This window comes from Neopsephotus bourkii, unplaced genomic scaffold, assembly GCF_033783945.1.
Source record: "Neopsephotus bourkii isolate Nb327-2 ecotype Australia unplaced genomic scaffold, CSIRO-AGI_Nbou_v1 NB_1638, whole genome shotgun sequence".
Lineage (NCBI taxonomy): Eukaryota > Metazoa > Chordata > Aves > Psittaciformes > Psittacidae > Neopsephotus > Neopsephotus bourkii.
Genome location: NW_026902113.1, coordinates 11,864,709 through 11,878,601, shown reverse-complemented (window position 1 = coordinate 11,878,601; position 13,893 = coordinate 11,864,709). Strand labels below are relative to the sequence as shown.

The 13,893-nt window shown below is 39.6% G+C and overlaps 1 protein-coding gene across 8 annotated transcripts in view; it reads left to right on the top strand.

Moving 5' to 3' along the window:
* The window catches only part of STARD13 (StAR related lipid transfer domain containing 13), a 299,410-nt gene that overhangs the window by 179,653 nt on the left and 105,864 nt on the right, over window positions 1–13,893 (top strand). Inside the window, exon 1 of one of the 8 annotated variants that reach the window (XM_061374533.1) lies at window positions 295–924. The exons of the other annotated variants lie outside the window; for them this stretch is intronic. Coding sequence (XP_061230517.1) covers window positions 756–924 — 169 coding nt within the window. The 5' untranslated portion in view covers window positions 295–755. Of the gene's footprint in view, window positions 1–294; window positions 925–13,893 lie in introns of those variants that run through there. 8 annotated transcript variants of the gene reach the window in all.

The window sequence follows — 13,893 nt, the reverse complement described above, 5'->3', positions numbered from 1 at the left end:
AGATGCCCCTCTGTTAAAAAAAAAAAAAAAAAAAAGAAGAAAAAAAGAAAAGAAAAAGCCAAGAGATGTTATGGTGAAGAACAGAGAAAGTTTCCATCCTCTCTTCTCTTCCAGGCTGTGACACATTCCCAGTAACACTAATGTTAGGGACTCCTGGGTTTTGTTTACTGCTGAGTGCCTGCTGCTAGGCGTTGCTCATTTTTTTCATCCCAGGGCTTCATTTGTACCAGTGCTTGTTGTACGCTGTGGCTTTGGGGATTCAGGCAGTAAATGGACTGTTTCTTGGCAAACAGGGGTATGATTTTGAGAGAAACAGCAAGGGCATCTCCTCCAGAGATGAGTTAACAGCTGGGCAGCGTGGCGCAGAGGAGGAAGAGGTTTTCTGCCGCCCTGCATTCTCTAAAACAGGCATTCCTGAGTGTCTTCAACTTTCTCCTTTGCTTGCCAAAGCTTACCTTCCATGCGGGGTGAGCTCGGTCAGCCCGGGGGCCGCCGGGGCTGGCGGGGCTGGGACAGGCTGGCTGTCCCGCTCTGGCAGGCTGCACTTCCACAGGCTGGAGTCGGAGCGATTGGCCCGTGCGGATCATGTGGGAGAAGCAGGAATCCTGAGTTGTAGCTTTTGGCACTCCTTTTTCTTTTAAAGCGCTTGCTCTTTTCGGCTCCCCAGGGCTTGTTGCCTCCCTCCTTTCGTTACCCTGATTATAATCTGGAGTAGCCACAGCAGAGACCGACGCAGTGATTTTAAAGGCGCAGAGATGTTTAAGCAGGTGCCCAGGACTTCTGGAGCTGGCTGTTATTACCTAAACTCGGTGTCACCTGAGGGCCAGGAGATGTACTTGCGATTCGATCAAACCGCCAGGCGCCCTCCCTACAGGACGAGCAGGATTCTCGCCCGTCACCAGCTACTGACGAAAATTCAGCAAGGTGAGTTCCTGGCAGAAGCTCTCCTTCGCCTGGAGCTGTCGCAGGGTCTGCAGGTCTCCTCTGTCTTATGAAAACAGGTTTTAATGCCTCATATATCAGGCTGTTTTCCTGTCCCTGTTCTGAACTAATTGGCTAGAGTCCAAGTTTGAAATAGTCATTCATACCTTTGTGCTTCTATACATGTATGCATATACTGGGAACCAAGAGACAAACACTAGTGCATGATTAGCTATTTAACTAAATTATCTTTTAATCATAAACCGTGTGGTAGCTTAGGTGCTGAAGTTCGTCTGTTCTGACTGGCAGAGCACTTACTGGCATCAGTACATCTGCTCCCATTGCTACAGGTAAAACCTGCCCCTTGTAACACACGGTGGGAGAATAGCTGATCGTCCAATTAAAAACAAAGCAGAAGTGCTGGAGAAGGCAGCTGGGGGAACATCGTCTGGAAACAAGCATGTGTAACTGTCAAAGGATTAGAAAACTCATCACATGTCCTTAAAAGTAATTGCTGACTGGCTTTCTGCAGCTGTTTGTGCAGTTATCTAGGCAGTCATTACACATGTATTGATTTTGGTTTTCTCAATACCTGCAGCACTAAAGCTAAATGCAGGTTGGCCTCAGAGCAAATCCTTTGGCCTGTGTGTGCAATTTCAAATCTTCTTCTGACTCATTAATGCAAAGATTAAAAAAAAAGCTAGCTGTACAAGTTTTTCCATATTAAAAGCAAATCAATACATAGTTTTGTATTGATCATAGTTTTTGCATAGCGTCCTGTTTCCACGAATGCCAATTTCCAAAGTGGATGTGGCCCTACATGCAGAAGAAAAGTATGTAGTGTATTTGTCATTAAAAAAAAAAAAAGAAAAAGAATCCTAAAGATAGCAGTCACCTGGACAGCTTGCAAAAAGATGTTTGATTCTGCTGACTAGGGGCAGACATAGACTTAACATCATTTGCTGTCATATCTGGCAGATATCATGGAAATTGGTGTGAACTTCTGACCAGTTATATGGAGTAGCTATTTCTGTGTGCTGCTTTCCAGTAAGATTTGTTATATCCATGGATGTCAAACTGGCAGAAATACAGGGATATAGTGATGAAACTTTTATTGCATTTGTAAAGAAAACAATGCATAATTCTTTGTCCAGCTTTTAGAAAAGATGAAAAAGATAGTTTCTGTAGCAATTAGGAAAACACAGTTGTTTGCAAGGCGGTCTCAGGAACTGGTCGTGTTCGAAGGATACTGGTCCTCATTGCAGCTCTAATTTCAGGAAGGATATTATGTCATTCTGTGTACCCAGTGTACAGCCTGGATTGAATGGAAAGGAAAGGTAATTTATTTCTCTTCAGGTTTATTTGAAAATATTTTGGGTGCAATGTTAGTACCAACTTCATGTTCAAGCCACAGCTGTTCATGGGATGGATTAACACACCCCCTCTTACCTGTCATTGTTCTGTTTAATGTTCCCTCCAGGACAGGCAGGGCTGCCAAAGCAAGGCCACAGTGCTGAGGGTTTCAGGAGACTGCGTGGTGGGACAAGGAGGAGTGTCTGTGCTGTAACTGAGCTTCCTGCAGCTTGTTGCATGGATGATCAGTCTGTGGTGAATGACCTCTGCTCCTCTGCCACAGCTTTCCAATCTGTCCTGCACAGGGCTGTGTGGGATGTTGTTTGTATAGCACCTTGATGATGTGATATATGTTACAGTTCAGTATATGAAATATTTGTGTATTTTGGTTCACTAAGAATATTTTATTGCTTCCTTCACTTTTTTATTGGTGGAAAATGGACAGAGTCCACTTGGTTTAGTATCAGTTCCTTATCAATAATGAAATTATTTGTGCAAATAGACAGATGTCCGTGTGTGAGCCCATCTGTAGTAAAAACATATAGTGCAAAACTATAGGCAAGGTATGCATATTTTTTTGCAGTGTCCCAAGTTATATCATAATTTTGATACTGTGTCATTATGTCATCCTCTGAGCTTGCCTTGTTCGCACTGTAAGCAGTGTGAGGGTGTGCAAGTCAGTCCCAGCAGGTACTGGCAAAGAACTGTAACATGGGTTGAGGTTTCAGCCTGTCCCTTTAGAGGTGAGTTTACCCCACTGGCATGTGGGATTTGTTACTAATGGAGTTGCCACAGAGCAACGTATGAAGAATGTATTGAAAAAATACATCAGGAGATGCAAGATGGCAACTGAAACTTGCTTTCACTCACCCAGTTTGGTAAAACATGTAATATCATTATTTAGTCTCCTTGAATTTGTATGTCCTTCAATCATATATTTTAAGGCCATTAAGACAGTGTATTTGAACACTGCTACTCCTGTTCTTGTGTTATCACCTCCCCAACCTGACTGTTTGAATTACATCATATGTTTAGAAAAACATCCAGCCTGCATTTTAATATTGCTGGAATGATGAATGCTGTCTGCTTAATTGCTTTGCTAAAAACAGATCTGCCACATGAAATGCTGTTGCCTTGGGGCTTGTTTGAATACCTGCTCTCTCCTTCTTGTGCAGATATTTTTCAGTTGCTGGTGTTCAGACGGGAGGCACCCACAATAGGAAACACTAAAGTGTTTCCATCAGGACTATTTTTCCTTTCACAGGAATGATTTAAAAAATCACAATGTATCCAATTTAGAATGTATAAAGCACTCAAAGCTTCCATTCCAGGACAGGAACCTGGTTCACTAATGCAGTGTAATGCAAAGTGTTTCATATACTGCTATAATTTCAGTCATTAGCTGTATGTACTACTCCAAACAATGCTAAATTACTCTATCATATTGTGGAATACAGCTTCTCTTCCTCCTCTAAAACCATGTTTGCTGAAGAAGCTTTCCTTTGTATTTTCCTTCGGTGTTAGTTAAAAATAAACTAAATGAATCATTAGAGGAATTATGCTATTTAATCATTTCTAAAAAGAAAACCACCACAAGGGAAATGAAAGGAACTAGTCTGTTATTTTAATCAGATCATACTTTGAAAGTCCTAAATATTTGGTTTCTGTACACCACTGATTCCTTGGGGCAGAATTATGTGGTGGCCTGTGAATGTGAGTAGTAATTATCTGTCTGATATTAAATAGGTATTTTCAAAATGTAATCTTTTGATGATTCCCTTTCCCCTGTAAGCCCGTTAGTTTCCATGCTGAAGGGGACACATGCCTCAGCATAAAGGAACAGGGTGTAGCATGCTTGGTCTGAGGTATTTATTCAAACTGTGTATGCAGTAACTGTGTGAGAATTCATTAATGATTACTCATATTCTCTTTAAATAAATAAGGTGGTAACTTTCAAGAATTTGTATTACATGAGTCACAAAGTTGTTATTTCTTTCACACTACATAGCTAAATTTAGTGCAGAACAGAAAATACAAGAAGTAGCTGTAGGTAAAAAGTAATGAAGAATTAAGGTCGTACTCTGAAAATGCTAAATTGAAATCACTGACTGTGCATCAGGAGTGTAAGTCAAGGTAAACAAAGCCACATTTGCTCCAGTACAACCAGGCATCACCAATAGAGAAATGTCCCCATTCATCTAAGATTTAATTTGATTCTTAGACTGCAATTTCAGTAAGAAAATAATATGAAGAAACGAATGAAAATAAGACAAATTCTTCAGTGAGTAAATCCTGTCCACAGTGAGTAATGTTCTGTGATTTGTCTCAGTTTATGTCCACAGGCAAGAGCAGTTGAAGAGAATTGCTTGATAGAGAGATCTCAAAGCAGACTTTAACTGTTCAAGGCAAAATCTCCATTCAGCACTGAGCAGATGTTTTATACTCTTATATATTGCAAGCTCAATTTTGATCCTTCATGAGTACTGCTACCTCTGTGTCACCTGTGTTTGTCTGGTTTGAGTGAGCAAGTTACAGAGGCATGCAAGGGACTTGGCAAAAAAACTGCATTTCAGATGACTTTAGATTTCAGCTGTTAATATAAAACAAGCTGTAATATACTCCCATATTCAAAAGGAGAACTTGGAAGTCATGTAAGTGAAAACATTGCAGTCATAGTCTGCATTAAAAAAGGCCAGATCTCATTTTTGATATACACACAGGTGCAGAGTACCTGTCCATCCCTGGAGGTGGGAAACAAGATGCAGTTATGTAATTAAAGACTGTGGTTTTGTTCAGACATACAGGAAGGACAAAATACAGTTCAGGCAACCTGAACTATAGCATTTCCCACGTTTTGGATACTGGCCACTTTACGTACACATCGTTAAACCTCATTGTCTGAACCCAGGAAAGTAAAAGATTAACCAAGAAGATTCAGACTTGGTGGCAGTGCTACAAACATCCCACTTAGGTCATCTCTGACCAGTGCCAGTGACAAGCTTGTGGGGTAACTCATGGTAGCAGCAGTTTGTAGTTTCTGCTCAGCACCCTTGTGCCTCCACTTGCGGTGGCCACATGTCTGCACTCCAGCCCAGGCTCACAGGAGAGGACAGAACTAGGGCTGGGGTGGCCTGAGGCACTGGGAGGAATATCCTCAGCTGCAGAGCTGCCTTGCAGACCTCAGCTGGGACATGGTCCATGACCCTCTCCAGCACCAGATGCATGTGTCACAGGCATGTGTTCACAGCAGAAGGACCTTTGGGTTGATTAAGCCATATCAAGTCTTGACTAAGTCTGTGAAAACTGACCTATAGTATCATTAGAAACTAGACCCTACATCATGTGAAGCTTCTTCACCATCATCTTTCCTTCCTTACACATTCTCTTTCCTTAGGTCATTATCCCTAAACTTAAATAGAGTTTTTCAATTAAATTGTATAATTTATTTAAAAATATTTTTTTCTAACCTGGTACTTAAAATGGTTGAAGTATTTGTGTGAAACCTTCACACAATAAATGTGAACATCCTGAGGGGTATTTATAAACTGAAAGTGCCCTGAGGTGTGTTTACGTAAAAAAAGTAGAATTAAATCATAGAATCACTGAATGGTTTGGGTCGGAAGAAAACTTAAAGCTCATCCATTTCCACCCCCACTGCCGTGAGCAGGAATACTTTCCACTAGACCAAGTTTCTCAAAACCCCGACCAACCTGGCCTTGAACACTGCCAAGGATGAGGCAGCCACAACTCCTTTGGGCACCCTGTGCCAGCACCTCACTGCCCTTATAGTGAAGATTTTTTTTCCTAATATCTGATCTGCATGCCCTTGTAAAAAGCCCATCTCCAGATTTCTTGTAACAGCAGTGTGATTAGAAAGTTTAGAAAGTTGTGCTTCAGGGACAACAGGACATTTGAAAGGGAGAAACCTTTACTGGAGTCACCACCTGGCAAAAAGGTTTGAAAGCTGAAATTATCAAGAACTACCTATGTGGTATGTATCAATAAATGACCTGTGTGGTACTGGACATAAGATTCAATGATTATGGTTCCTTCTGGACTTACAGCTTTACAGCCACTGAGTGTCAGTGACACTTCTGCTGACACATGCAAATTGGATACCAGGAAGGAGATCTTGGTTCTTCTTTTAAGGGAAGAGACTTTTGCTCTCGATTTCACTGAAAGCAGGATTTCAGCCAAGGTGCAACCTTAAGTTAAGACATCTTTGTTTTGAAATTGTTTGTGGTGAAATGAACAGCTGTAGCTGTGCTATGTATCTCCTATATTGATCACTGATTTTTAATTTTTACATTAACCCATTAATTGTATAATTACAGCCAGTAATGTTAAAAGGCATTTAAAGCAATTAATGCAAGATATATGCTCAATAAATGAATCATTAGATTAATAATATTTTTTTTAGCTTGAATTTACAAGAAGTGATAAGTCACTGGGATATATAAATTGCTACATAAAAATGAAATACAAATTGTTCACAAAAATGCATTAATTAAGAATCGGTGCATAGCACTTCTGTTATAGGAAAGTTTTATGTCTGCATTTATACATAAATCCAGGAAAATTAGGTGCAGCATTTATACCATGAGCACAGTAAAAACATCTGCAGATTTAGGTTACAGAGAGATATTATTTTTCTCTCTTGGTAACAGATTTCTTTTCTTTTTGATTCAAATGCAAACTGTGAAGTAATTGGTAGCATCTTAACCATAGTCATTATTTTTATCTTACTCAGTTGATACAGTATTGTCAGACTTTTAGTTTCACTTAAACTTATGCAAGCTGTTCCACAGAGGGCACCATATATATAAAAATTAGTGCCTAAGTCTTCAATGGAAGGGACAGAGAAAACAGGTTCCTTGTACTTGAGTTATTAAACTATTGCCTATAGTTGGTTTTGTTACACTTTACAATAGTTGCTTTTGAGGGTAAAATGCTGAATTATATGGCGTGTGGGATTGATCCGGTATATTCTAGTTGTGTCACTTCTTACACTTATTTTACAGGTATTTGAATATGGGATGTCAGTAAATCCTCATCTTCATGCCTTGTAAAATTTTCATGTGTTGTATTTTTCACTTACAAACCAGCTGAGTTTTCCCTTTCAGGTTCAGTTCAACAGGTCAACTGAACTTACTCGAGCAAGTCATCACAACACTAATTGCATACCATAATATAGTGAGGGAGAGGAGGGCTTGAGCACCTTGAGCTGGCTTACTTAGACACTGCTGAAGAGCAGACAGCATAATTCAGAAAACTTGGAACCATTATGGCTTAGCTGAAAAGGATGTGTGTGACTCAGTATGAAAACATCTTGTGGCTTTTCATCTCTCATCTGTTACAGGCCTGAGTAGGTTAATTCTGCTGGTAGAAGAAAATCACTCCATAGCACCTCAGACTACATGGGATTTCAACCAACATACACCAGCAGATGAGCCAAACTTTCTGTCCTTGTGATAAGTTAGGTGAACTCCAAGAAATAACTTAGTTTAAAATAGGGGCTGTGCAATGCGTCTTAAGTAAGTATCATCTGCCAAGCATGGAAGCTGCCTTGCTGGAACATGCTAGATGTTTTACTTTCCACTTGAAGTCCTTTGCCAAAGAAGGACTCAGCCTTGCAATTTAGATGAATCTTCCTCTGTGCTAAAGGAGCAAAATAATAAATCCTAATAATGTCAACTAGTATTGTTTTAATGAGGTAGATATTACAGGCCTTTGGCAATAGTTGTGCTCTCTTTTAATAGGATTGTAGTTGGAGGAGGGTCTGTTTGTATGAGCAGAGTTTTCTGGATTTGGAAGCAAAGCATGTATATATTTATTGTTGTCTCTTTCATTCAGTCTTAATGGCCTAAAGGGTATATGACTTCCCCTCCCCTTAATGTGTCACTGCTGTCTTTCATAATTTGTTTATTTTATTGACTGTGCTGTGCTTATTTCTTAATTCTCTATCACATGTGTGGTTTAGGAGTACGGAAAAAAGCAGTAAGTCACAGTAGAATTTCTAATTTTAGCTTTTATCCTCTTTAGTCATACCCATCAGCGCATACCCGTCAGCACAAACACATACCCGTCAGCATCCCCCATTCCCCAAATCTGCCATTTTCTGTGATATTTCTCAGCTTCCTTCTTGAGATCCCATTTGCAGGAAAATATGACACTCTTTCATTAAGGATAGGCATTTCCTTTACTACCAAATGAATCCAGAAGTGAGGATGATGGCACTTTAACACTTATCTGCAAGTGAGCTGCTGCTTCTGCAACCCCCCCAACCCATGCTGAACCCTGTGATATTTCTGTAGATCTCTAGCAATTTTTTCCCTGTCCTTACTACATGCATCCTTTGGGCTACTGCTTCAGTGTGCATTATCCACACTATTCAGAAGTTCCTGCTTGCAGATGTAAGGTGTTAACACATCACGTTCCTGTGTTGGTATGAGGCTTATGGCAGTGAAATATCCGTATGAGTCTGAGTGGGCCTGTCTGTACTGCTAAACAAAAGGGATTGCAGGTGAACTGGAGTACCCTCTGCTCTCTTGAGCAGAGGACTCCCTGGCTCTTTTTTTGGCCTTCTCCAGCTAGTTCAACTCAGAGGAAGTTTATGGGAGAGAGGACTAGTCCTAGGTGGTGCAGACGTGAGAATCAGGCTGTCTTTCATTTAGCTGTGTAAATATAACCACTCTTGCGACTGCCACAGAAGATGCAAAATGAAGAGAAACCTTGCTCCAAGTTCTAAAGATGCAAGGTTAATGTTTCTGTAATATTTACCTCCAAAAAGTTAAAAATTCCTTGCTGTAATATAATTTTTAATGCTTGAAGTTTCTGAAGAAAGTATGCAAAAGTAAATGTAACCTGTTGTGAACTGCCTTTCCATTCCTGCATAAATGCAGAAGTAAATTCTTTCAAAAAGCCGACTCCTGAAACCTTTTCCATTATTTCATATAGACAGTTCACATTAGCTAACCACAGCCTCATCCTTCTTCTTTTGAAATAAATATCCCAAATTTGTGTAAAATCAGAACCTGTGGAGGCTTCCCCAGTAAGATCATATTGCTTGTCCCAATAATGGCAGTATCATGGAGCATCCTTCCAAAGGACCTAAGGTTTGAAAAGGAACCAAAGACATAAGATGACTTCTCAAAGGCACAGACCTTTTGCATCCCTTTAGCTTCAGGAAGTGGTAGAATGGTTAGTTTTTCCTAGTCTCCAACTGGTATGGGAGTGGGAGTCTGGACAGGACAAGACTCTCTGAGCCACACAATGTGGCTTTTTCATAATATATTTGGCAAACTCAAATGTTCTGTGGGATGAATCTAAGTTTTGTGTCTTTAATTGCATTTGATGGCAGCAGCTGAATATATCTGATCATTCTGCAGCTTCAGAGATAGTGGCTTTCTCTTCCTGCAAACATTTATCTGAGAGGGATAATGTAAAATCCCAAAGTTAATGCTTGGCACAGACAGTTAGGCAGTAAGTTCTTGGCTTTTTTTTTTTTTTTTCCTTTTTTTTTTTCCCTTTAAATTTTTACAGCTACATTTTTTCATATTTCTGAGTAGTTTTTAAAACTGACAGTCTGTGAGCTTCACTTCATTAAAAACATGACAATCTGCTAGGTCTTATCCAGAGTTAAAAGGAGTTTATTTTCTTTTAAATTCAGCAAGCATTGGACTGTATCTGTTTTAAAAGCCCTTTCCAAATTAACAGGCTGAGATATTCAGAATACTTTGTCCAAAACCACTTTATCATTCCAACTGCTGATTCTGCATTAAAGCCAGACATCTGTGCCAAAACTTGAGCTATTGCAGCAAAAGCTGCATTTCATGCCACTGCCTGAGTGGTGTAGCCTGGGTGGAATAATACTGGTGCTGGTTCATGGTCAGGGTTGTTATATCTTTATCCAGTGCTTCACACCAAAAGCTAGAGCTGTCTTTATCCTGCCAGTGGCCTTTTAGACACTACATGAGTGGTGTCACCTAAAGAAATGCATGGCTGCAGTTCATCTCTGAGGTACTTCAGGCCATCCTGCCCCAGCAGCTCATGGCCCTGACGTCCTCATCAAGGGGCCACGGCCACTAACGGAAGGTGATGGGGTGCCTTGCACTTCCACATGGGGCATGAAGTTTTGTCTGTTCAGACCAAGAATGATCTATTCACCAGCAGCTTCTGAAAGAAGAATAAAATTTCCGGTGACATTTTAATTCTCTTTTATGTGGAGTTATTTTTAGATGGTGCTGCTGCCGGTCGTATCAAACACTTTGTGTCTTTTGAGTTTTCACTGAACTGCATAACAAGCGTTTCAGCTCCCTGATGCATAATGGCAGTGCTATTTGCTGAAAGTCTTATTATTTCAAGTGGCCTCTTATCTTGAGATCAATTTGTTAGTTCTGGCCTGTGAAGTTTAAGAGGAAACAAATGAAGTTGCTAAAAAAAAAATAAAATAATTTTTTCCAGTAATACTTAATTTCTCTAATATCAGGATCTGAAAGTCTATTTTAAGACTGGAAAAGCAGATGATCTATATTTCAAGGCTGTAATCTGGCTTCCGACAGCCACAGCTGAGTTGTTAAACTGGGTGAGAGAACTAGACTATTGTTGAGGGAAATTTAGGACATTTGCCCTTATTTGGATTATCTTTTTAGTCTGAGAGGACAAACCACTTTGCACCTCAGGTGCTCATAGAAAGCCAACAGCAGTGAGAGCTGCGAGGAGGGGACACTTAAGTTCCTGCAATTATGTAGTCATTCAACTGATTTATATATAAATTAAGATTTGAAAAAGTATAGAAACCAGTCGTTTTGCCCTGTGCAGCTGTCACGTCACCATCATCATAGTATTTTGGACTAGTCGTGCCCTGACATCAGAGGCTTTGATTCATAAGTAAGCACACAGCAGGTTATTCAAGAAATCATTCACTTACTTGACTTTAGCCAAATAATTATGTGTTAATCAGGAATGGCTCAGACCTTTGAAGTTGAACTGTTCTAGAAAGTTGCATTTTGGACCACTTCTGTAGAAGACTTTTGTTAAGAAAAACGCTGCATTGTTGTTGGGCTCTTGCTTGCCACAGGGCCCAAAGTTGCTGAGCAAGCTGAAAGACAGTCTTCAGCAGTCACCCTGAGAATTACTGGAAGACTGTAGTCTAAACTCCTGGAAATACCCCATCTTAGGGCTTTCTTGCGGACTAATATAAAACATCTGCATTTTCATTGGAGCTCTACAGAGACATTTACTCCCCACACTGGCAGGGCCTTTTAATAGCTCCATGATATTTGCTGACTGATTCTGAGAGCACAGTTTTTTAAAACAGACTGGTCATAGTAAATAGAGACTTTAGCTTTTAAAATAAAAGTTGAATACAGATTATATGGAATTTTAAAGATAAGGATGCAAGTGTTTGTGTTTTCTTGTTCAGCAAAACATTTCTTTTATTACAATGCTTTCTTTCTCCTGAGCACCTGAAGCTGACAGTTAATAGTATTTTTGTATAAACTATTGCTCTGCAGTTTATTTGGTAATAAGCATGAAAAAAAACCAGAAAAACCATGAAAAACTGAAATCATGAAATATTTGTCTTCAGTGAATATTCAGTAGGAATAATCACAATCCATTTAAAGTGAATCAAAAATGCACCACCCACTTTTTTTAAAAGTATTCCTTATTGACTATGTAACAGCTGGAAAACTATAGCAAGTTTTAATTATCTTCAGAAAACAAAAAGCTCTTGCCAACACATGCTGGTTATTATCAGCAGCTGCTGTATGCTGACATACTCTTTCAGCTCATATGAGGCTCAGCTGTCTTAAACAATCATTGTAAAATGTAAAATAGATTTATAGTAATGATCATTTCTTGTTAGATACTTAACTACTGATGTAATTCGTACTGAATTTAGGGTTGTGTCTTTGTTTAAGCTGTAATAAAATTACATAAAATGATGATTAATGTTTCACATAAGAGGTGTGCATAGCATTGAACAGGAATTTAAAATATTGAACTGTGGTGCTTTTTTACCAATTCTTTAAAAATAATCAAATTTCTTGTTTTTGTGGGTTTAGGATTTGTGTAAATGTAAAATTTTACTTTCTGCCTTTGTGTGGCAATTACCACAACTTTATCACAATGGAAAAGATACAAGATAATTTACTGATTTAAACCAAAATCTTTATCTTTTACATGCCACCCTTCTACTGGCAGAAGTGGAGACCTTTATGGCAGTGGCTGTTGTCAAATTAGATGCTACAGTTGTGTTTATTGCATAATTTAGTAGAGCATGGGTTTTTAATGACATTAATGTACCCTTCAGAATCTGAGACACCAAGAAATACATGCAACATTTATGCTTCGGTGCCCTGTAGAAAGACACATAGGTATGGTAGATTATTTTTCAGTATATCTAGAGCATGCATCTTCTCTAAACTGGAAAATTTGTGATTAACTCAATTTTGTGTTACCTTCTATTCTCCGCCATTTCTTTTAATTTTGCATTGATAAAGTAAATACAAAAGGTATAAAGCAATCTGTAAATTTTTTGTTTAGTCAATGGAACCAACGCAGTTTTAGACCATTTCTTGGTGACATGACTGATTGGCTGAGATTTGACAGTTTCTAATCTGAAGTTTAACCTGGAAGGAAGTGTTACATTAGCAGACTGAACACTTGACATATTAAGGAGTTCTTCAATATGGATTAAAAATATGCAGGAGACTCCACATAGTTGTATTTTACTGAAAAGATTATTGACTTTTGGACTGCAGTTTTCACCCAGTCTGTTCTTTAATCAAATTATAATCTGTTGACATACAGTTCAAATCCTAGTTTTAAGTAGGACTCAAGTGAAAGTCTGTCCTAGAAAACAGGCAGTGTACATATGGTTGCACACTGTCTTCACACCAGCTTTTTAAGGGACGTTTTTCTTTGCTGTCTCAGAGACCCAGAGTTCAGATCTCTGAAACAGATCCAAACAAATGAAAAGACAGCGCTAAAAAAAAAATAGCTCCGATTTGCAGACAAATAACCTGTGTAGGAGCATCACAGTAGCATCACAAAATGCAGGAAATACATCTGGTTGTAGTTTTGTGTCAGAAAGTTAAGGAGATGAAGCCAGCAATAAGCTCTCCTAGCATTAGCCTTTTCTTCTCAAGGTTGAAGAAACCCAGCTCTGCTGGTCTTTCCTCCTATATCAAGTGCTTCAGCCTGTTCACCATCTTGATTACCCTCTGCAGCACTTGCTCTGATAAGCCCATGACTTTCTTGTGCTGCGAAACCCCGAACTGAACAGAGTAGTCTCACAAGAGTGAATTAGAGAGGAAGTCACTTACCTTGATCTGCTAGCTACATCCTTCCTAAACACATTAGCCCAGTGTGAAGGTGGTCTGCATGGCCACAAGGGCACACTACCTCGTCATGCTCAGTTTCCTGTCCAACATGACCGTGGAGTTTTCTGCAAGGGCCATCCCTGTCCAGTTAGCCCAAACCTGCCTTCTTGCATAGGGTTATTCTGTCCCAGCTGCAGGACTTGTACGTTTACCTGTGCTGAACAGTATGAGATTCCCGTCAGCTAATTTCTCCATCCTGCCAGTGTCAGTTTGAAGACCAGCCGTCCAGCAT